Genomic DNA, 25610 nt, shown 5'->3' on the forward strand with positions numbered 1-25610 from the left:
ACCAACTAGCTCCGAATAAATTTCTTGACATGGCTTGAATATCTGTAACATTATATCCAAATAATTATCAAGTATTCAGAAATGGGCCCGGAATTAGGAAAAAGAAAAAAAGAAAAAATCTACAGCGCTATATTCAATGGATCCATGTTTTGTACCCACAGACACTTAGCTTGTTCATATTAATCTATAAAGTAATCAAGACCAACATTCAATGTATACTCATGTGCTTGTGCCTACAAAATGGTTAAACTAATTAAGTAAAAAAAAAATTTACTCTTTAGTTGGATTACAAAATAACAAACGAGTAAAACGGAGCAGCAGAAGAAGTTACCAGTTGCTCATGTTTATTTCCCATTAGCATTCCTGAAGGCTCTGTATCCTTCTTGTAATGCTCTTCTAAAATAGGGCATCTCCAATCTTGCCCCTGCCAATGTCTTGAGTCACCCCTTAATTTCAATTGAATTACTGCTCTGCTATGCCCTTACCGAAACGTAATTCCTCTGCTCAAAGATATTGCTTTAAAAATCTCAGTAATTGAATGTGCTCAATAAATCAGTCTCAGTTGGACGCATTACAAAAATAATCATCCACACAATGGACTGATGATTATCTATAATAGAAGATTAGGAGCGAGCAATGAGAAAGCATAACTAACCAATTCGATTTCCTTTTTGGCACCATTCCTGAACCCTGTCCTCTGGTTTCATCTCAGTACTGCATGCCCCTTCCTGTCTTCCATATCACAAGACACTTCACCAGCTAGAAACATACTGTTCTTGGCTTGAAATTAGACATTCCAAGTGAGAATTAGTTTGCCAAAAATGGAAGGTTCCATCCAGTGCAGAAATCAGAGGAATTAACCCACTTATGACCATCATGTATATATAGTAGATGATGTCGTGGATACCTATCTTGTAGCAAAATTAATCAACGTACTTGTGTATAAAGCTGCAGGAATTAGATATTTAATCAGTACTCGAGATATTACAAATTAAAAAGTTGCATACTCCTGAAATTAACATAACATAAAATTTGATCCACAATTTACTCAATTTCTGAGTTAGCTCACCAAAAGCACCGTAGCAGAAATAACCAGACCTACCCAGGTCCTGATATGGAGCCACTCAGCGTGGTTCTCTTTGGAGTTAATTAAGGTAAAAGCTTGATCCTCTGTTAACCAAAATGGTCGAACAAAGATTAAACCAAAATGTTGAAATCTTTTCCTTTTGTAATTCTAGCTCTAAACATTAAAAATCCATCATTAGGAAATAGAGAGTTAACTAGAGTTCCCAGTAAAGCGCACCAGTGTCTGTCTCTGTCACCACATAAATATATCAGACTAGCTATCCAATGCAATATATACATTTTTCTCTTGGTTTTTTTTTTTTTACCCTTTTTTCATTCAACACGTCCAGCAATCAATAACAAAGCTTAGGCTCCTACAATGCTTAGGCCTCATCATGATCTAGTACTTGTACAGTAGTAACATTCAATGCATAAACTTGTAATTGTGGCCTGCATAAATGGCTAAACAAATATGTTACATGCATGTAAGATAGGGATTGCCAACAAATATTAGTTTTTTCGATTTCTCAATTGGATTAAAAATATATAACAACAAAGTAAAAGGGGGCAGGATAAATAAATTACACGGTGTTGATGCAGGGAGAGTGGGAGTGTGGCATATTTTGGGCCAGTTCTCTTCTGTCTCCTTTCTTTAACATTCTTCTAGAAGAGAAAAGTCACTAATATTCAAAATTTCCACAGTGTTTGTCTTCTGAAGAAAGGTGAGGGAGCAGTGCTTTTAACAGATATATACCTTGTCCACATTTCACTAATATGTGGCATGATTTCTCCCTTTACTGCAGTCTCGCAATTCCACTCTTCCAGTACATTGCAAATATGAGCTCTTTCAATTTGGGAAAGGCTGAGGAGCCAATGGAATCATCAGCATCACTCTCTCTGTTCCCAAACATTCATTGTCCACCCTTTTCGCACTTTCCAGTCTGTAAATATAGAGATATTCAAGGGATGGCAATTTTTGCAAAGACTCAAAAAGAATTTGAAAGAGAAAAAAGAACAAAACAAAAAACGAATACAGATTAAAATTCGCAATGCATGCTTGCGGCTATCTCAATTCCTGCTCTGATACGCCTGAAAATATTGCTTTCCCCCAACAAGTGTATATATATAAAGAACACCACCGGTCTCCTCACAATAACCCTCTAGAATACAAGCACAAATGAAAATAAACCAATTCCTGCTCCACACTGCCCTCATGTATATACGTAATTCCTCTGCTAAGAAATATCGCCTTAGAATCTCGGTAGCATATGCATGCATGCCCACCAATCAGTTAGACATGTGAAATTATCAACCACACAGGAAATCAGCAAATCAGTGGTTTCATGAATTTGTAATTGAACATCAGAACATGAAGAGTACAGAGCAATGGGAAAAACTAATTAACTAACCAAAGAATTTTAAATCCAAATAATACAATTAACGTGTGAAAGCAAGGTTGAAGCCCACCTTAGAAGTTTCTGTCTATAAAGGCCAATAAATCTCCTGCTATCTGCTTGCTTAGATCTTCGTGTATTTCCATACACCTTTTACTCTACTCTGTTGTTCAACCTTCCTTGGTTTTATGTATCTATTTTATGTGTATTGAGAAGGCTAGTTACTAGGTGTCAACTCTTCTCTTTAAAAGATAATGTTTTGACAAATGGAAAGAAAGACACCCACGGCCAACTACCAAATCCAAGGCAAAATTGGTCTTCCCGATTGAGTGAGCGAGCCCTGAAAATTCATCACCTAGCTTAAAAGCCAAATGAATGTAGTCTTGTGATTGGTGTAATTGGTTTTAAAGAAACTAGCATGAATCGCCACTCAAAGCCAGTAAATAGAGTCGACGAAGATGCTAATGTACCACAGCTAACATAAACATAATTTGATCAGCCGAATGACTACCAAATGAAAAATCAACATAAACTTAACATAACCGTTAGGATTTAATCCAAGCCATACACATCGTTAGACATGTTAGCAACATGATGTTACCAATCTTTAACACCTTTAGCATTCAAACCTTTAGCTCAAGGACAACTGCTGTGGTCCGGTGCTGCAGGCCAAAAATTTGATCTTTGAAGCAACCTCACTCACCTACCTAGCTGCAAAAAATTTTTTTGAAATGCCTTGAAAACCTGTAACATTATATCCGAATAATTATCACATAACTTGTGCTTGTAACGTAATGCGATTGCAGTGCATTCGTTAAGTGTACACTTATCTGGCCATTTGGTCGGAACAAATTCTTTTGCTTCTCTCAAAATGTGCATAATAAATAGTAATATGAACAAATTCTTTTGCATATCTGTTTTTTTTAAGGACTAAAAGTGATAAATGGAGAATGGAATTGAGCAGGGAAAGTTTGGTAGAAGATGCACACACTAGTTGTGGAATTATACCGTTAGTCATTTTATTAAAAAAAATAAAAACCTCGTTGAATGATTATTTGCTAGGATTAGAAAAATTTATGTGATAAGCAAAACGAGATGAAACCACAATCTCGTTTATAAATATTAATGTACCTCAATTTTTTAAACCAACTTTAATTTTGTGATCCTTGATGTGTTTTTCGATAATATCGAGCCATTTGGGTCTGTGTAATAAGTGGTTAGTATTATATTTATTATTTGGCTCGTAAGCCAAATGTGGTTGTTGTTTAGGTTTGAATGACAAAGCGACAAGGAAAAGCGAGAAGGAGAGGAGAAGAAGAGAGATCATGAAGAGCTTTTGACTGAAATTTGTGGGTTTGTTGGACGCAGATGGTGAAGATGACGATGAAGCTGCAGCCATTTGATTGAATTTTGCTTCACGTCTTTGTTGAAAGTTGAAAGATTTGTTTTGAGTCGACATTTTGTTTTAAGATTGCATGGCAGCACGTTGAGCGTTGTCAAATTGTTTTCTTATGTGTAGGTATTTTATTTTCACGCGCATCAAGATTTATTAAATGCACTTCATTTTTTTTAATTAAGATTAAAATGTACTTCTAAGTTGTCAAATTATGCTCTTGTAATCTTATATAACAAGGTACACTTGTCACCCATTTCCAACTCTCTCACAAATTTCCACGGCCATTAGATTTTTATTAAACAATAATTATTTACTTTATATTTGTTATCTTATTATGCAAGATAACAAAACCCGTCAAATTATAAATAAAATATTTTACACTACACAAAAATTTACACTACATAGGAATAAGGGTTTTGAAATAATAACAAAAAGTACAAGTAAATAAAATATACTTATTTAAGCTAAACACTACATAAAAAGTTTCTTTTATATTCTAGTCTCTCTCTCTCTCTCTCTCTCTCTATATATATATATAGATATATACAGTCTAGGTATTTCTTTAAGTTCATTTTTTAAAAGATTGGAGAGTAGATTAAATTTAAATCGATTTTTTTTAGCTCATACCTCCCCTAAAATTCAAAATCTATTAGCTAACTAAATAAAAGTACTGGAAAATTATTTAACTAAGTCATTGAGAGTATAATTTAGACACTAATAGATAGTTGAAAATTAATATAGATTAGTTGATTGGTTGCTTTCTAATCCAACAAAATTAATATAGAAAGAAATAAATGACGACCGATAAATATTCCAACATTATGTATTGCGCCGAAGATTAATCTCCCTACTACAAAACGGAATTTCTTTAACAGAATGCTTTTTCACGTGGTCATGTATGTGTCAGAGTTTTGTGACAAATATATTATTTTGCTGATGTGGCAAACACAATCGTTTCATAACCTTAGAGGCCTTTCTATAAGAGAATAGTTGCAAAATTCTGTCACAAATAGTAAGTTCAGTGATTTTTGACAGAATACTATCAAAAGGTTTAAGTAAAATCTCACTTTTTAATATTTTACAAAAATGTGTTTTAAATATTTTAATTTTGTTTGACATAATTTTATCAATGAACTTTCTTTTTAAATTTGTAATTCCACGTAGGCATTGGAAAATGACATAATTTTAAAAGATTTCAATGACTTAACTGATGTGAATATGTCTTTAAAAAGTCAATGATAAAATTCTATCAAACAAAATTTACAATGATAAAATTCTATCAAACAAAATTTACAATTTTAATTATCTTAGATTGCCAAGTTTGCCACCTCATCATATTAAGAAGGCATGCTCAACCAATAAGAATTTGTCATCTAAAATGTTCGGTGGGTCTTTCGAAAATCTTGGCTCGAGTTTGAGATTGAGTGTTTCAGGTTGGACTCAGCCTAAGCTCAGTGAAAAAAACCCAATAAGTGCTAAAAAAAAAAGAGAATATATATTTTATTTTAAATTGAAATACACATTTAATATTTGTTTAACCTATCCAGAACATATATTTAGAGTTTTAAATTTTAATTAACTTTCAATATGTAATCTAATAAGAAAGCTTATAAATTATAAATTTATAAAATATAATGAAAAAGGTTTTAAAAAATTAAAGTATAAACCTGACGTTTTACAATTAAAATATCAAATAGTGGCAGAATGGGCGCCCAAAAAGTGCGCCAAATCAAAATAATTCAAAATTCCTCTCTTCGTTCCCCTTTTTATTTTATGTGCCGCTGAAAGAAAATTAACACAAAAACATTCTGAAATTGAAAGCCTGGAAGGAATCTCACACCTCTCGCCTTCTCTTTCTCGCATTTCGCCTTCCTCTTTGGCTCTTCGGCTCTCTCTCTCTCTCTCTCTCTCTCTCTCTCTCAAAGTGACGTAAAAAATTTATTTTTCTTGATCTAGTCCTCAGAAATAAGCCGTTTACTTTACTTTGTTCTTTGTTTATTATAAATTTAATCACGCTTTCTACATTATAATTTACGGTCTCTGTTTACTTTTATTAAAAATTATGATATATGAATAATAATATTCGCTTGTTTGCATAATTGTCTTCGATATTGACTGTATTTACAAGATTATTTTTTTTGGTTGCAATCTTTCTTATTGTGATTGTTTAATGAGTCGCGATTGCAATTTTTACAAGATTTAATGAATGTTAAAATTTAAATAACAATTTAAAATTTGTACACCAGGTGTTTGTTATAATGCCATGTGTTATTTTCAATAGATTTTTTTTTAACATGTAGTATAGGCTTGACAATGTTTTATAACATTCATTAAATCTAATTCTCATGATGAAATTAGAATAGGTTAATTGGCCTAAACCTAAATACTATGTAATATTTACTTTTAAAAGACGTATGGCATTAGATTCAACTTGCTAAGATATTGGAGAAGTGTTGATGCAATTTTCTGTCATGCCTGCGGATTCAACTTGCTAAGATTTTGGTTATGCCTTCAGGTTCAAGCATTGTTGCTGATTATGTGAGCTGTTGAGATTTTAGTATTGAGCATGTCTTTAGATTCAATTTGAGCAAATGTAATTGTTCCTTTTAAAGCGATGTAATTGGCGTCGGGAGAGGATTGTAATCTCCAATGATTTATGGTTCTGGCAAAAAGAAATTTTCTTTACGTTAACTTGCGACAAAATGTATGTAATTTTTTATGATATCAGCAAATATTTAATAACAGAATAGTTGAAATATTTTTAAATTGCATTGTGGTTTTTAAAAATATTTAATGGATAAAAATGATTTTATAATCGTAAGGGAACTACAAAAATAAGGGTTGTTGGTAATTGAAAAGAACAAATTAATTATTTTAAGATTAATAATAATAATAATAATATTACCTAAATTTTTGACATAAATTAAGCTCAAAAAAATGACTCAGCATAAAATGTCATGTAAGCATAAAACTTATTTGCCATCTCAAATGCCATGTTTACAAATTGAGATGCCATGTCATTTGCCACGTCAGATTCCATGTAAATAAAGAGTTGTAACACAATTCCTTGACAGAAATATTTTGTCATTAATCTATATTCTTACAAGGACTTTTTGGACGGAATAAAATTATGTCAATAACATGATCTGTGACAAAATTATTCTGTCAAAAAACCCAATTTTGTAGCGGTTCCAAATAACAATTTAGTTTCATTCCTTCTAGTTTTGTCAATAATTGATTCTGTTCATGGTTAAAATAAATTCTTTACTTCTCTAAAAATGTGCATAATTTCCCCACTTATAAAGTGTCAAGATAATTTTGCCTTTTTTTTTTTTTTTTGAGGACTGAAAATCATTAATTATTTTCTTATGTGATGCCCATTTGCAATATATATATATACGGTATCTTGCTAAATGATCCCCGTGATATGATCATGAGTAAGCATCTACCCTTTCAGATGATATTTGGTTGGAAAATTGGACAGGAATAGAGAAATAAAAGGAGAAACAAATGGAATAATTAGAGAGAGGAATGAGATTCTATTTATTGTTTTGTTATAAGTACCGGAAATCAAACATGAGAAAAAAATTGAGTGTCTTTTTTTTTTTTTGTTAACATATAAATACGTATTTTTGGTATTTGATATTTAATAGAAAATTCAAAGTAAAATCAAATCCATTTGTAATATAAGTTCGCTTCATTCATAAAATAAACGTATAGAAAAAAATTTATAAATGTTACTTATACAAATGCATACTACTATTCAAAATAATAAAAATTTTGCATTGGAAACAATTTTGAAAAAAATAAATAAAAGTTTTTAATGGAGAAAGGAATAGAGCAGGGAAAGTTTGGTAGAACATGCACCCTAGTTTTGGAATTATGCCGTCAGTCATTTTATAAATAATAATAATAATAATAATAATTTGATCAACATAATTTGATCAGCCACCAGAGCTTTACTTCAGTGATTTTTTCAATACGAGGTACGGTCCTCAGAACCTTATCATGATGCATGTATATTCTAAGCTTCATGACATCATTTTAAAAAAGTTTTGCCAAGGTAATTTGAAATTTGTTTTATTAAATGAATGTTACATTTACTGGTATGTTTAATAGTTTGTGGGTATTTATTTATTTTGTTTTGGATAAAAATTTTGCTATCGAACAAACTAATAACTAAACTTGACTTATTTTTATATAAATTTTATGTTATGATCATTGTAGGTATGTTATTTTTAAATTATGATCCCATGCAAAATTAAAATTTTTAATTTCACCATTTTTTATAGAGTTTGGTTATGATAATTAAATAATGTGATAAACACATACAAGGCAAAAAAATTTACGTGGTTCGACATATTAATTAATATGCCTACATCCACGGGTAGTAATACCGATAATCCACTATGTAATGAAAAATTGTACAAATAGTAATAAGCTCTCAGATGCAAATAAAACGAAAAGAAACACCAATCTTAACACTCTAAACCAATCAACCCCCAGAAGAGCTCTTTCTGTCATGTGCTTTTCCTTATTCATTCTCTTTACAAACACGAGGCTCACAAAAAACAAAACAAAACAAAACAAACAAATTGCTGAATACTGAAAACATACATAGCAGATTAAAAAAGCACGCGCCGCGCCCGTCCCCCAATTCCTTCTCTGCTACGCCATTTACGTAATTCCTTTTTTGGCTGAAAATATTGTTTTCCCCAACAAAACAAATTAATCAGTTAGACAAATATATCTAATTATAATGGTTTGGTGACGTAATTATATCTAATCATAATTTTATATATATATATAAATAACTGGACATGCATCAGCAAATTAATGAAGAAGAGTAGAGAGCAAATGAGAAGGAAAGCATATGCAATTACTAACCAGAGTTAATTTCATCTCATGCACTCTCACGTCTGTCTGTTTTCGATCCGCTCTTAATTAATATTTTGTTAATTAATTGGCTGAAAATGAAAAGTTTCTTTAATATTTCATTAAGCAGAGAGCAAAGGAATTGACGACACACTTATAATAATTAATTTCTAAATTGGATTAAAAAAAATAACAACTAATTAATTTTTTTTAAGTAAAATAGAAGATCTAGAAAGAAAGAAGTTACCCGTGGCCGGGGGTGATTGTAATTTGTAATTGCAGCCGCGCGCTTTCAGCCAATGGAGATTTCGGGAATGTGGCGTATCTTAGGCCAGTCCTCTCCTGTCTCCTTTCTGCAACGGTCTTTTAAAACAGGACATTCCCCCCAAATCTCCAATCTCTGGAGCGTTGACTTCTGAAGAAGGTGATCGGGCAGTGCTTTTAATTTACGGCAACAACCAATTTCCAAGAAAGAAAGACGTGGCATGATTATGATTTCTCCCTTTATTGCAGTCCCGAAATCCCACTCTTCCAGTTCGCTCATAACTTTAAACATAAGCTTTTTCAATTTGGGAAAGGCAATAACTGAGGAGCCATCCGTATCACTTTCTACTCCCAGAAATTCATTACCCACTCTTTTCACACTTTTCATTCCAAAAATAAGAAGAGATTCAAGGGATTTCAATTTTCCCAAAGGAGGCAAATGCTCACAATTTCTGCAATTGCAGAGATATAAATCCCTTAAGTTGGTTAACGACATGAACCAATTTATGGGAACAACATTCCTCCTCCCTCTGTATTGATATATCTCTAACCTCTTTAAATTAGGAGGTGGTCCCAAGGCTTCAAGAAGCCGTTCATCTTCATCCTCCTCATTCTTCCTCCTCCCAGCTTGATCAAATTGAAGTTCCAACTCAACGAGATATTTCTTTTTCTCAAGTTCAGCCCTTCTAGCCTCCCCCGCATCTGACACACCACCCAGCCCACGTATACTACATTGTTGTCGAAGGAGGTTAAGCTTTTTAAGAGACCCAAGGCTACATGCTCTGTCATACCGTCCGCCCACAACAAACTCTCTCACTTCCCGAAGCCTGATTAATTCCCCAATCCCTACCGGCAAGTATCTTAAAGATGCAGTCCGCGCATTGTGTAAATACATCAGCTTTCTTAACCTCCCAATCCCTCTAGGTAATTCTCTAAGATTTCGACAATTATTAACATCTAAACGTTCTAAATTATACAACTCACACAACGTCTCGGGTAATTTTTCTATCTCCCTTTGACCGCACAAACTAAGGTATTTCAGATGTAACAATTTTTCTATATTTTTTGGAATTTTTTTGATGAAATTATGACCCCATATATGCGCCCCTAATGTTAATACCCTTAAACAAGTTAATTTATCAAATAATTGAGGTAAAACTTTGCTAGACCATGAATAATCACCACCTTCAACCAAGAGGCTACGCAATCGTCTCATTCTCTTAACATTATTCCAAATGGCTATCGGGACTGAAGTCCCCTCGTCTATAGTTAACCTTAAATGAACAACTTTTTTCTGCTCAAAGGAACTCATAATTGACTCTTCACCACCAGGAATTTTCACTGTTAAACATGCATTCCTGCATATAAATTGGGCAAGGTCGTGCACTAAATCGTGCATTTTGCACTTATAGACTTTACCATCAACATCTGTTTCGAACTCTTGAAAAAATGAACTACTAGCTAAAATGTTGAAATACTCTTCACCTATGTCCTCCATCTCTTTGTTTCCTTTCTCATTAAGGTAACCTTGAGCCATCCATAGTTTAATTAACTCATACTTCCATATTTCAAGGTCTTTCGGAAAAACAGCACAATATGAGAAACAATGTTTTACCTTAGAGGGCAATTCATTGTAACTCAACAACAGAGGGGCCAATAGACCTCTCTCAACCACTTCGTGATCCCATATCTCACTCTTTAAAATATTTTGCCATTCTTCTTCAGTGTTTTTAGACCTTAAAAGACTACCGATGGTCTTTACAGCTAAAGGTAAGCCCTTGCATTTTCCTACAATTTCTCGACCAATTTTTTTTAAATTCTCACATCCCTCCATGGACTTGCCGAAAAATGCTATTGACTCAAATATTGACCAGCATTCCTTTTCAAACAAAACAGCAATTGGGATAATGTCAGTTGATTTCATAATATGGGCAGTTGTTTCATCACGTGTAGTAATTAAAATTTTACTTCCGTGGAAACCGATTTTTAAACAATTGTAGAATGGTTCCCATTTAGAGTCATCTTTATTCCACACGTCGTCTAAGACAAGAAGAAATTTCTTGCCTTCAACACATCCTTGAACATGTTGCATGAGAGATTGAAACTCACCAAAGTTAGGGGCAGAACCTGTTAGAGCCTCAATGATTGCTCTGGCGATTCTGAACACATCAAACGGGTCTGACACACAGACCCATATTCTTTTCTCAAAATGATTTTTAACATCATCGTTGTTGTAGGCTAATTGAGCAAGAGTAGTTTTGCCTATGCCTCCCATCCCAACAAGTGAGATGACACAGGGGCCTTTCTGCTCTTCACTACTCTCACATAACAGCTTATTAACCAGATCGTTCTTCTGTGTTTCTCTACCAAATATCTCGGACTCATCAATTAAGGAGATACTTGGTACTCGTTGATCCGCTCTCTCATTACTGTTAATAACATTCACAGCAAAACCAAACTCGGCTTTTTGTTTGGCAATATCATCAAGAGTTTCATTGATGTCTTTCATCTTGAGAGCAACGCGACGACGTAAAAAAATAGGTTTGCAGCCAAAGCAAGAGGCAGCAGGAAAGAAGGAACATACCTTCTTCTTAGGAACGAGAGCATCATTCTCATGATCATCCACTCCATCGATCTGCAGTTTGTGCCTTGCAGTGTTCCACTCACCCAACACATCTTCCATGTCGTAACATGCGTCTCTGAGTTGATTGAGCCAGAGTCTGACTGTTTCCTCCTTTATTTGCCTTTTTTCAGCATCATGGAGCACAGTTTGAATGGTTCGGAGTTTGCGGGTCAGCTTCTCCGCTTCCTTTCCGACGCCCGTTTCCAGCCTCACTTGTTCCTTTGCCTCATCGACAGCCATTGAAGTCAGCTGCTCCAAGATAGGGGAAAGGATCGCATCAACCATGGTGAAAAAGAAAAAAGAGAGAGAGAAGAAATTGATGGTGAATTGTTGCAAAAGTAAGTAGCTAATGCTGAAAGAAATGAAGGAGCTGATAATGTGGTGAAAATGCAGCCGTATTCTTTCAATTCTTATAGTACTGCAAGCAAAATTCCAATTTAGAAATATTTCATTTCAGCCCTTGTGAAAGAAGCTACTGTTATTATTATTACTATTTTTTTTTTTAATAGTAATATTTGTGAACTTGACAAAATTGTTAGATAATATTTGTGATCGTGTCGTCATATTGAGATTTGGAAGCATTTGCTTCACAATCACCCATGAACTTGATAATTTTTAGATTGTTTGATCTGAATTATACGTGTTTTATTAGCTTAGAAATACCCTGACCATCTCTTTCTGATTTTCTTTTTTTTTTTTTTTGAAATTTGACTCATTTGCATAATTAGTTGAAAGGAAAGAATGAACATATAATTAAACTATGAAAACGCTGCCACATAATATTCTAAGATTCTTATCGAACCGCTTTATTTAGATTTGTGAAAATTACCAGCAAAGAGTGAAAATGACGTACAGTTGTGGGCAGGAAATTATATATTGTTAGGTCCTACATCGGCAAACTTTTTTTCTAAATTTGAAAGGAAAGAATGAACATATAATTTTTTTTTTTAAATACCAGCAAAGAGTGAAAATGACGTACAGTTGTGGACACGAAATAATATCTTGTTAGGTCCTACATCGGCGATTCACGCAGTATATGAACTTGACAAAGTTTTCTATGATTTCTTTTTAAATAATTGAACAAGTTGTTAGATAATTATACGTGTATTATTAGCTTAGAAATACCTTGACCATCTCTTTCTTATTTTCTTCTTTTTTTTTTCATCAAAATTTGACTCGTTTTGCATAATTAGTTGGAAGGAGAGAATGAACATACAATTAAACTATGAAAACGCTGCCACATAATATTCTAAGATTCATATCGAACCACTTTATTTAGATTTTGTCATTTTAGCAGATTTCTGATAGTGGGAGTTTAGAGTTTAATCTCTAACTTTGATTGTGAAGTGTGAAAAATCAAATAATCTTTTCTACTAGTTTTTCAACAATAATAGACGACAATTCATCATCAGTTATTTCTCATTAAGTATAAAATGATCAATCTAGAGCTGAATATTCACATAATTTTCTATTTCTAATCATTTCAAAATTTAATATAAACTTTTTAAAAAAATCAATTTGTAATAAAGTGACATAAATATTACAAAACGAAAATAAAAAGTAAAAATTGTAATGCAGAAAAAAGACAAAACCTTTTGTTTGTTCTATTCATGGCATCTAAATATGAGAACGATGGGTTGATTGTCATTGTGAACTACCATATAATTGCAACACGTGAATATTATCAAAGATATAATAATTCATGGACCCATACAGCTATATTTCTAATTATTCCGCGTAGAAGGCTAAAGTTTAACGTGTGATTCTCAAATTCATTTTCAAGTGATTTGAACGTTTGAACGATCAGCGCTTAATTTTCTTTTTGATGGAGCACAATAACAACTTGAAGATTCCTGAAAGTTGCTTGCAGACGAAAACCGTCAATAATTTTCAAACTTAGAAGATTTTTGTTTTCCCCCATACTGTAACTTTGTAATTTTTCTTAGAAGATACTTAAAACTGCTGATATCTTCTAATTATTGTTTTAAAAATCTAATAACTGCATGCCCAATTAACAAATCAGTAATTACCAACAAAGTGTTGGCTCCACTGGCAATGGAGTCCCCTTAAGTGGCTTGACTGGGTTTGCTCCCCAGTTCGAGTCGCAGGGAAGTCGCCTTTGTTGGGAGAACCTGTGCCTCCCGGTTCGAGCGGGGACTTCTAGTCTGGGTTGTGGTACGGGCTTAAAGGTGCCTCCCACAGTTGGGGCCCTCCCCAGGATACCTCGTGGATAAGACAAAAAAAAAAAAAAAACAAATCAGTAATTGTTTATAAAATAAATAATAAGGAATACATAGTCGTTTGATGACTTTGTAATTGAACATCAGGAAATGACGATCATTGCGGATGACATAACAGATGTCAGTATTTATTACCAATTAATTGACATTCTTGTTATCAAGTAGTTGTTTTAGACTCGAATTCAAAAGCTCTGCTCTGCCCTTCGGTAATTCCCCTGTTCAAAAAATAATATTGTTTTAAAAATCTCAATAACAACATGCCCAACAAATCAGTTTGACATGACGCATTTAAAAAACAAAAAAGGATCGAGCAACACAGTAATTTTTTTCATAACGACTTTGTTGTAATTGAAACATTATTAGGAAATTGATTACGAGTAGATAGCACTAGCAGTGAGAAAGCGTAATTAAACCAAACAATTTGATTAATAACTCTCTAGTCTCTCTTGCACCATTCCAGTTATCCTCCGATCGATCACACAATCTATGCATAGTTGATTCATTTACTACATGAAATTAATCAATTTTAATATATATTTATTAATGTCGAATTTTTAGTAATTTTGTTTCCTTTCCAGAATATGATATCTTTAGCTCGTGGCTTTGGACATAGCTGTTATAAACTTGGCCAGTTTAACAAATATAACGTAACATATGATACTATTCAATTATTCTCATGGAGAGAAGTAAATTCACTAAAATTTAAAAATAAAGTTTGTAAATGTTGGGGGACTTAACATAAGATTTCTAGGTATTCAACCCAAAAGACTAGCATTTTAGGTGAAGTAACCTACCACCATATAAACCCAAATATCTCCCATTTACTAGCCAATGTGTGACACAACTCAACAATCCTCCCCCGGACGAAACCACCGCCGGACTCCGGTCCTTTCGTCCGACACACCTGAGTTGTTCCACCACCATATTCCGGCTGCTAGGGTCTAGCTCTGATACCATTTGTTGGACCTAATGTGCTATAAACAGATTAAGCAACCTTAGATCCTGCCCAAGATCACCAACCAAACAATCAAGATGCTCCAAGATTGACGACTGAAGAACTTTGACTAAGATGAATCAATGGAACTAGACTAATACTATTAACCAATTGAATTTAAGAAACCAAAAGATGTAGAACAAACAAAGAACAAGAGAGATTTTACGTGGTTCAGCTAGATTTCTCTAGCTTACATCCATGGGAGGGCAAATATCATATATTTTGATTATCAAGATGATTTACAGAGTAATGTTGTTAGTTTACACAAAAGATCTGGATTGCTTATTTATACCAGTCATCTCTCTCTCTCTACAGCTCTCTCTCTACTCCAATCTGTTGTTTCCACATCAGCTACTTGATAACAGCCTCATAACGAACCCAGAAATTCCCCAGTAACTCACGTGAGTTCCTCATGTGTTAACAGCTTTTAACGAACCTTGTGAGCTGGATCCAAGCACGTGATACGCGCATGCTTCACTTAAGGTTAAATGGCAAGCTCATATGTCGTTCAGAAGAGTGTTTGTTTTGCTCCTCAAAACGCATGTATTCCTATCGTTGAGCTTTAAGTGATTTCAGCTCTAAACGCAAGGTCTTCTGCTGTTTTATTTTTCTGAATTTGCTTTCACAAACAACAATTCTCCACCTTGAAACAAATCACCCCTAATTATCCCCTCCATTCTATAATGAATTAATAGCAGCCAAGACCAGCTATGTCCAAGCAAACCTTGAACTTAGCTATAGTGACTACTTTAGTTAACATGTCAGCAGGGTTTCTATCTGTATGTATCTTTACCATTCTGACCACACCCAAGTAAACTACATTTCTTATTAAGTGCAGCTTGATGTCAATGTGCTTTGTTTTCTCATGGTGAGCTGGGTTTTTACTCAAGTAAATGGCACTTGAGCTATCACAAAATACATCTACAATCTTCTGATTCACTCATAGTTCAGATATCAAGCCTTTCAACCACAAGGCTTCCTTTACTGCTTCAGTAGTTGCTGTATACTCAGCTTTTGTTGTTGATAATGCAACAACATGTTGAAGACGTGCCTTTTAGTTAATCAAGCAGTCATCCAGCATGTACAAATACCCTGTGAGAGACCTTATTCTATCTAAGTCCCCTGCAAAGTCAGAATCAACAAATCCACATATCCCATTAGACTTGCTCTTTGATCTTCCATAAACCAGCCCATGGTTCAGGGTTCCACTTAGGTATTTCATCACCCATTTTATAGCCCTTCAATGTTCTTTTCCAGGAGACACCATATATCTGCTTGCTACACTTAGAGCATATGAGATATCTGGTCTAGTTAGGACCATAGCATACATCATGCAACCAATTGCATTAGCATAGGGGATTTTAGCCATTTCTAACTTCTCTTCTTCTGTTTTTGGACATTGTTGACAGGAGAGCTTAAAATGTGCTGCCAAATAGAGTCATCACAAGTTTACATGAGGTCATTCCAAAGGTTTTCAGTACCCTTCTCATATATTTTTCCTTAGAAAGGAACATAATGCCTTTGCTTCTGTTCCTCTTGATTTCCATACCCAGAATCTTCTTTGCTGACCCCAAATCTTTCATATCAAGTTCAGAACTCAACAAATTCTTCAAAGCTTCAATTTTCTCTCTTGATTTACAGGCAACCAACATGTTATCTACATATAGTAACATGTATATGTAGAGACTTGAATTTATTAGCTTGTAATATATACAGCAATCAAAACTACATCTCAGGTATCCATATGACAACATGAACTTATCAAACCTGAAATACCATTACCTTGGAGATTGCTTTAGCCCATAGAATGATCTTTTTAACAAGCAAACATGGTTTGGTTTTCAGAATCCACATAGCCCTCAGGTTGAGTCATAAGAATTTCTTTATGTAGTCTTCCATATAAGAATGCAGTCTTGACATCGAGTTGATCAAGCTCTAAGTCATGGACTGCAGTCAATGCTAATAGCACCCTTATGGAAGCATGTCTGACCATAGGGGAGAACACCTTTTTAAAGTCATCTTCTTCCATTTGAGTATACCCCTTAGCCACAAGCCTAGCCTTATACCTCCTAGGTTCACTAGCTGTTAGGCCTTCTTTGATTATGAAAATCCACTTGCAACCCACTGTCCTTCTGTTACCAGGCTTCTCAACTAATTTCCAAGTGTTATTCTTCTTAAGAGAGGCTATCTCTTCATTCATAACTTTCTGCCATTCTGATTTGTTTGAGCTTTGAATTGTTTAAGCATAACTCTTGGGTTCATCTGCATCAATGTCATGGGAAGTAGCTAGTGCATATGCTATCAGATCAGCATATCCATATCTCTGTGGTGGTCTGGTTTGTCTCATTTCTCTGTCTTTTGTTAGCTAATAACCTTGTACTTGAGTCTGCCTTTGAGATTGTGGTTGAAGGTCATTACATTCATCATGATCTTCACTATCTTGATATGAATTTTCATCTTTCTTAGATTTCTTTGAACCAGAATGCTCCACCTCAAATTGGATTTTATCTTGTTTTTGAGGTCTCTGAGTTTTAACCCCAGTATCCTTTCTAATCTCCAAAACAACTTTCTCATTAAACACCACATTTATGCTTATTACGCATCTTGGAGGTTCTAGATCAGTACACCATAGTTTATATCCTTTAACTCTATCAGGATAGCCTAGGAATTGACCTTTAAGAGCCCTTGGTGCTAGCTTCCCTTGATTAACATGTGCATAAGCAGGGCATCCAAACACTTTGAGATTGGCATAGCTTGCTGGTTTCCCATGCCACATTTCAAATGGAGTATTAAAGTCCAGAGCAGCAGAGGGATTCAAATTCACCAGAGACTTTTTAGAAGTTGTGCTTGCATCCGCATACACCTCACCTTATCCATTAAGGTTCTGTTCATTCTTTCTGTCAATCCATTTTGCTGAGGTGTTAACCTCACTGTTTTGTGCCTTGCTATCCTTTCATTTGCACAGTAGCTGTCAAATTTCTGATTGCAGAACTCAAGTCTATTATCTGTTCTCAATTTCTTTACCTTTTTTCCAGTTTGATTTTCAACTATGGTTTTCCATTCTTTAAATTTGCTAAAGACTTGATCTTTGTGTTTCAGTACATAGACCCAAACCTTCCTCGAATAATCATCAATCACTAACAAAAAATAGTTATTTCCACCTAATGAACTGGTCTGTACAGGTCCCTAGAGATCAGAGTGTATGTAGTCTACGATGCTAATAGATTTGCTTGTTGAATTTTTGAAATTGTTTCTTGTGGACTTCCTAAAGACACAATCTTCACAAAAATTTAACTCTTCTATCTTATCTTTTCCCAGAACTCCTTGTTTTTCAAGCTCTTTTAATCCCTTAACACTCATATGCCCCAATCTCAGGTGCCACAGCCTAGTGCTTTCCCCACCAGTGCCAACAATCACATCAGTCATACCTGTAATTGCCTCACCATCTAGGACATATACACCATTCCTTTTAGAACCTTTCATCACTATCTTAGTGCCTTCACAATTAATAATCTACCAGATTCAAGCTTAATACTAAACCCATTTTGATCAATCAAACCTAGTGAGATCAAGTTACTCTTTAAATCAGGAACATATCTGACCTCTCTAAGCTCCTAAATTGTCCCATTATGAAGCCTAAGACTTATATTCCCCATGCCTATGACTTTACATACATCATTGTTACCCATAATTACTTTTCCCTCATCTAAATTATGGTAATCGGAGAAGTAACTTTTAAATGGGCACATATGAAAGGTGCAACTAGAATCTAGTATCAATTTGCCTCTCTAGAGATCCTCTGTAGCCACACATACACCAACAGATTCATAACCTTCTTCTTCCATAGTAACTGCATCACCATTTCTTTCATTTTTCTTGTTCTTCAGTTTTGGGCAATCTTTCTTGAGATAACCTTCTTTGTGACATTGAAAGCACTTCAAGTTTTGAGATTTAGACTTATCTTTCTTTTGTTTTTTCTTCTTTCCATCATTCTTGTTAATTTTTCCCTTAACTGATAACCCTTCAGCATTCATCATATTCCCAGATTTTTCTTGTAGCCCTCTTGTATTCAAAGCAGCCTTAACCTCATCTAAGGATAAAGTTTGTCTTCCATACATAAGGGCATCAACAAAATTTGAATAAGACTGGGGTAGAGAACTCACCAGAAGCAAGGCCTTTCCTTTATCATCCAGCCCCTCATCAATGGTTTCAAGAGTGTCACAAACTTGATTGAATTCATTGATATGATTATCAAGAGAGGACCCCTCAACCATTTTCAAAGTGAACATCCTCCTTTTGATATACAATCTATTAGCCAGATACTGTCATATAAATCTTTTCGAGTTTGGCCCATAGATCAACAACTGTCTTCTCCTTGGCAACCTCCCTTATCACTGAGTCACCAAGGCTCAATATAATGGTGCTTCTAGCCTTATTGTCTATCTCGGTAGCCACTTCAGGTGTCTTTGAGGATGATACTTCTTTCCCTTCCTTCTTGGTGACAGGTTCAATTGCATCTCCTAATCCATGTGTTATCAGTAAAGCTTCCATCTTGACCTTCCACATGTTAAAATCATTTTTGCCAGTAAACTTCTCCAGATCGATCTTGGTTGAAGCCATACTCGTATTTGGTTTGAAGACCAAGCTCTGATACCACTTGTTGGGGGAATTTAACATAAGATTTTTACGTATCCAACCCAAAAGACAAGCCTTTTAGTTCGAGTGACCTACCACCTTATAAACTCAAGCATCTCCCCTTTACTAGCCAATATGAGACACAACTCAACAGTAAACATACAAAAATATTTTATATATTGTTACATAATAATATTGGAATCTTAAGGTACGTTTGGTATTGTTTTTGTTTTGGTGTTTTTTGTTTTTTAATAATGAAGCAATCTAAAATTTGTTTGGATAACTTGTTTTTAAATAGTATTTAATTCTAATAGAGAATGATTTGATCTAATTTTTCAACAGAAGAAAAGTGGAGAATAGAAAAATTACTTGTTATTTTATTATTTAGTTTTCTACTTTCTCATAATTCTAACATAAACAATCAATTAAGGAACTATATTTTAAAATGATGGTGCTAGACCGCACGTACCAGGCCGCGGCCTTTTCCAAGTTAAAGCCTTATCATTGCCATGCCTTTTCACTATTCATGTGCAGTGGCAGACAACGGTGGCCAATTAAGGGATGAAGACTACTACTCCACCGAGTAAATCTCGACACATGTGCTTTTTCTAATTTTTTTTTTTTTTTGATGGGTGCTTTTTCTAATTACTATTTTGCAAAAGCAATTAATGCTGAAGGAAATGAAGGAGCTAATAACGTGGTGAAAATGCTGTCGTATTCTTCAAATACTTATACTGCACGCAAAATTCCAATTTAGAAATATTTCATTTCAAAAGAAGTTATGCCTATTGTTATTATCTTTCTTTTCTTTTTTTATTTTTGTTTTTTTAACCAGTGTGGACTGGAAATATTGTTAGGTCCTCCGTCCGCGATTCACGCGGTATATGGACTTGACAAAGTTGTTGTATATATGGGCTTTGCTATGTTACAGTTATGTCTGAAACAGTCCATGACGTGTTACAGTGTATGTCTGTAACAGTCCATGACGTGACAAATAAATTAATCAAGAGTGCGCCATGTGTAAAAATTTAATGATTTGACAACTCTCTGCTCAGATTCAATTTGGTAACAAGATTCTTTTCACCCTTCATCATTAATCGGTTGCAGATAACTTGCTTACTGAAATTACAATTACGTTAAACAGTGTTTGACTGTGAAGTGTTAAAAATTAAATAATCTTTAGTATTAATTTTGCAACAATAATAAACAACAAATCATTATTAATTATTTCTTATTATGTATAAATTGATCAATCTAGAGCTGGATGTTTACATATTCTTCTATTTCTAATCATTTCGAAATTTCATATAAACTTTAAAAAAAAAATCAATTTGTAATAAAGTTTCATACATATAAAAAAATAAAAATAAAAAGTCAAAATTATAATGCAGAAAAAAGACAAAACCTTTTTTTTTTTAACACGGCAAACAAATATGTTGTTACAGGTAATGGAATTTATAGCCCAAGAGGGAAGCTTCTTCCATAAATGATACGAGAATGACGGGTTGAACGCGTGAACACTTTATTGCGAAACTACCTTACAATTGCAACATGTGAACACTTTATTTTCTTTTTGACAAAGAGCAATAATAACTTAAGGTATTGCAACACTGCATGAAGATTCCTGGAAGTAGCCTGCAGTTCAAATTAATAATTTTCTTTTGGACAAAACCAACGATCATTTTTCAAACTTAGACATTTTCAAACTTAGAACATACTCATTAAAAGATGGATCTTCATGATTTTTTGTAAGTGAGATTGTAATATTTTGTGGTTTGAAATTTAAAAAGAAAACGGTTAACCGTTTTAGATAAAACGGCTAGTCGTTTTCGTCCAGAGAGTAGGTTTTGGATTCTAAAAAAAAAAAGCGGCTTGTCGATTTCTGAGAAAGCGGCTAACTGTTTTCGTTCAGAGAGCATGTTTTCTATTCTACAGAAAACGGCTAACCGTTTGGAGAAAAAAACTAACCGTTTATTTCCAAAAAATAACTTATTTTGACATTTTGGAATAAAACGGCTCGCCGTTATTGAGAAAACCGCTAACTGTTTTCTTCCAGAGAGCGTGTTTTTGCGTCAACTGGAAAAACGGTTAGCAGGCTTGAAAATTTCTATTGTGAATGGATGCAAATTTCAAACCAAAAGAGTGTATTTGAAGAAGTATCATTTCTAATGGTTGTATTCTTTCAAATAAACATCTTCTTCAGTAAAATAGACACATACATTAGATTAAAATTAGGTTATTTTTATAGATTTCTTTTGTGTTCTTGGAATACAATCTTATTTGATAGAGATTGTATTCAGAATTTGTTATATCTTGGGGGTAATTTGCCATTAAAACTCTATAGCAAACCAAGATTGGTGAGGGCAAATACAACCTTAAAAGAAAGTGTGCAAACCCCTCTCAAATCCTATCAAATTCTCTTACTGTTATTTGCTTCCATATTCGAAAATCCACCAATATTTTTTTCCCCATAACCCACCCAACAAAAACCTCTTTCATTTATTGTAACTTTGTAGTTTTCTTAGAAGATACTTAGAACTGCCAATATCTTCTAATTATTGTTTTAAAAATCTCAGCTGCATGCCCAATTAACAAATCAGTAGTCTTTGTTCGACATATTTAAAACACACAAAAAAAAATCACACATTGGTTTAATGACTTTGTAATTGATACATCAGGAAATGAAGAGAAAAAGGAACACACTTATGCCCATCATTCCAGATGATATGATTGATGTAAGTATTCAGTGGCAATTAATTAACGACTATGGCTGTGTTGGAGCAGATATACGGTAGAGCACGAATCTCAGTCACATACGCAAAATGATAAATAGTAAAAAACTCATTATAATTTTGATCATGTACTTATGAAGGGATGCTCCACCTTAGAGCAACTCCAACATAGCCAAACCCTTAATTAACTAATAATCTTATCAAGTAATTGTTTTGGACTTAGAATTGAGAAGCTCTGCATTGCCCTTAGGTAATTCCCTGCTTGAAAAAAATATTGTTTTAAAAATCTCAATAACTACAAGCCCAAGCCCAACAAATCAGTTTGGCATGCCATATTTTCTTTTTTTAAGAAAAAAAAGATCGACCTGCACAGTAATTTTGGTATAATGACTTTGATGTAATTGAACATTATTAAACTAACCAATATGATTATTAAATCTCTAGTCTCTAGCACCGTTCCATTAATCCTCTGATCTCTCGCACAGTCCTGTCTTGTCATGTTTCCTTCTATGCATAATCGATTCATTTACTATATGAAATTAATCAATTTGAATGTATATATTTATTAATGTTGAATTTTTAGTGATTTTGTTGCTTTTCAGAGTACAATATCTTTACCGCGTGGCTTTGGATATAGTTGTTATAAACTTGATCAGTTTAACAAATATAATGTAAAATCAAATCCATTTGTAAGATTTAATTGAAAATTTATAGTAAAATCAAATCCATTTGTAATATAAGTTCACTTCATTCGTAAAATTAAACATATAGAATAACATTTATATATACAAATACATTTTACTATTCAAAAGAATAAAAATTTTGCTAATGTGTTATTCAAAATAATAAAAATCTTGTCCGTCATTGGATTCAATTGTCAAAATGCAGCAAATCTGATTATGAAGGAAGAAGACGGCAGAAAGGAAATAGGATGGGTTATTAACCAGATCGGGATTTTTTATTTTTATTTTTTTTGGGTTCCCTTCTTACTAATATGTTTTGGTTAAAAAGCCTTTTAATTTTTCAATTTATGATTTTTATTCCCAATTATTTTCAGCACGTAAGCAGATCATTCAAATTGTTTGACTAGTATGCCCTTGGTTATTTTGAGCGTAATTCCATTGACTTTGTAATTGAACATCCGAATACGAGGTTTAGAGAACAATGGGAAAACGTAATTAACTAACCAATTTGATTCCTCTGCACCAGCTGCTCCCACCTGAATGACTACAAAGTAAGCAACACAAACTTATCGTATCTGTTAGGATTAATCCAAGCCATATACACTTGTACACATGTTAGTAACATGATGTTACCAATCTTCACACCTTTAGCATTCAAACCTTGCTCCAGAACAATTACTGCGGCCGGTCCTATTGAAGGCCAAAAATTTGATCTTTTGAAGCAGCCTCTCTTACTAACCCAGTCCCAAAAAAATTTTTTGACATGCCTTGAAAATCTATATTATCATATCCAGCTAATGCTCGAGTATATCAAGTAGATTCAAAAATGGGCCGGGCGTAAAAAAATTCTACAACGTTCAATTTAATGGGTCCGTACATGCTTAGTACCCACTGACACACACTCTATAGAGTGATCAAGACCAACATTCAATGCACAATCACATAAACCTGTGCTTGTGTCTGCAAAATGGTTATATGGTTAAACCAATATAAATGTTGTTTCTACTTCTTAATTGGATTACTAATAACAACCGTGTAAAACGGAGCAGCAGAAGAAATTAATTACAGACTTGTTGAGAATTCCTCAAGGGCCTCCTTTGACATACTTCCCAGTAATCTTGACGTTGGGAATGTGGGATATCTTCGGCCAATCCTCTCCTGTCTCCTCCTTATGCTCTTCTAAAATAGGACATCTCCCATCTTGCCCCCGCTATTGATATGAGTCACCTCTTAATTTCAATTAATAAGATTACCCAATTCACAATAAGCGACTCAAACACCTATCGTAACTGTTAAGGTCAATCCGAGGCGTGTGGATTTGTAGACATGTTAAAACCTTCAGCAAACAGCAATCAATCCTTGATCGAAGCTTTGGCCACTTCACGACTAGCACTTTTACAGTAGTGCAATGAGCAAGCCTGGCACACTGCATCCGCTGAGATTAATTTTGACACTGACCCTGGAACCTGTCACATTGTGTCGTAATAATCAGCAACAATTCAAAGGCGTGGAATGTTAATACTATAATGTACGCTAACATACCTTGTTCATATTTCACGTATCTTAGGCCAGTCCACTCCTGTCTCCTGTCCATAACGTTCTTTTAAAATAGGACAGCTCCCAATCTTCAACTCCTGCAGTGCTGTCTTCTGAAGATGGTGATTGGGCATCGTTTTTAATTTAGGGCACATATCAATTTCCAAGGAAGAGAGACATGGCGTGATTATGATTTCTCCCATTATTGCAGTCCCGTAATCCCACTCTTCCAGTTCAGGCATACTCTTAGATTATGAGCTCTTTCATTAAATTGCCCAATGACATGATCCAATTTTTGGGGACAACGTTCCTCCTGCCTCTGTGTTCATATATCCGCAATCATCCTCTTCATGATTCTCCCTTCTCCCTTCTTCAAAATGAAGTTGCAAATTAAAGAGAATTTTCATTTTATAAGCCTAAACCGTATCTGTCGCATCACTAGGCACGTCCATACGACATTCTCGAAGGAGGTTAAGCTTTTTAAGAGACTCAAAGCTACATACTTTGCTACCTCCACCTCTGCCTCCACCCACTCCAAACTTTTGATTTCAACTGATAAGATTTCCCAACATTTATGCTCTGCTCTGCCATCACGTAATTCCTCTGCTAAAAGATTATTGTTTAAAAAATCTCGGTTGCATGCCCAAAAAATCAATCTCAGTTAATAGACATTCGAACAGGAAAATTCAAAGTGGTTTTATGACATTGTAATTGAACATCAAGAAATGAAGAGAATAAGTAACACACTCATGACCATCATAGCAGATGATATCGTAGATAAGTATTTTGTAGCAAACTTAGTAATACATTTATCAAATAATTAGCAATTCTAATTTAATATGTAATGCTTGAAGTAATTAGATATCTAATCTGTAAATTCTACTTCTTAGTTTCATTCACAAGCTTTTTATTTCTTGGTATCTAACTTGCGGAAGAAGCCAAAGCTGAAGAACTGAAATTGAAAGATATAAGTAAAAATATAAAAAATTAAATAAAATTGTTTAATGAGCTAGAATTATATAAGAATTTTGCAGCAAATTTAACATACGTATCAAAGTTTTTTAGTAATTTCTACTCTGAAAAGTAAAGTAATTTGATATCTAATCTGTAAATTCAAGATATCAAAACTCCTGACAATTACATAAAACTTTTTTCTACTTCTTAGTTAGATTC

At 34.0% G+C, this 25610-nt stretch overlaps 1 protein-coding gene across 2 annotated transcripts; it reads right to left on the reverse strand.

Annotated features, from left to right (window-relative positions):
* Nucleotides 1–8199: 8199 nt before the first annotated feature.
* LOC127902145 (putative disease resistance protein RGA1) lies at nucleotides 8200–12401 on the reverse strand. 2 transcript variants are annotated; one of them, XR_008054680.1, is made up of 3 exons: nucleotides 8978–12400; nucleotides 8743–8822; nucleotides 8200–8552 (listed from the first exon to the last, which is right to left on the reverse strand). XR_008054680.1 is itself a non-coding variant. In XM_052440837.1 (2 exons), exon 1 carries the CDS (start codon nucleotides 11900–11902, stop codon nucleotides 9023–9025), a length of 2880 nt encoding a protein of 959 aa, XP_052296797.1. In that variant the 5' UTR covers nucleotides 11903–12401; the 3' UTR covers nucleotides 8200–8552; nucleotides 8978–9022. The 2 variants fall into 2 exon arrangements, 1 of the variants encoding a protein (XP_052296797.1); XM_052440837.1 differs by lacking the exon at nucleotides 8743–8822 and having other exon boundaries at nucleotides 8978–12401.
* Nucleotides 12402–25610: the final 13209 nt, after the last annotated feature.

Source organism: Citrus sinensis, chromosome 5, assembly GCF_022201045.2.
Source record: "Citrus sinensis cultivar Valencia sweet orange chromosome 5, DVS_A1.0, whole genome shotgun sequence".
Lineage (NCBI taxonomy): Eukaryota > Viridiplantae > Streptophyta > Magnoliopsida > Sapindales > Rutaceae > Citrus > Citrus sinensis.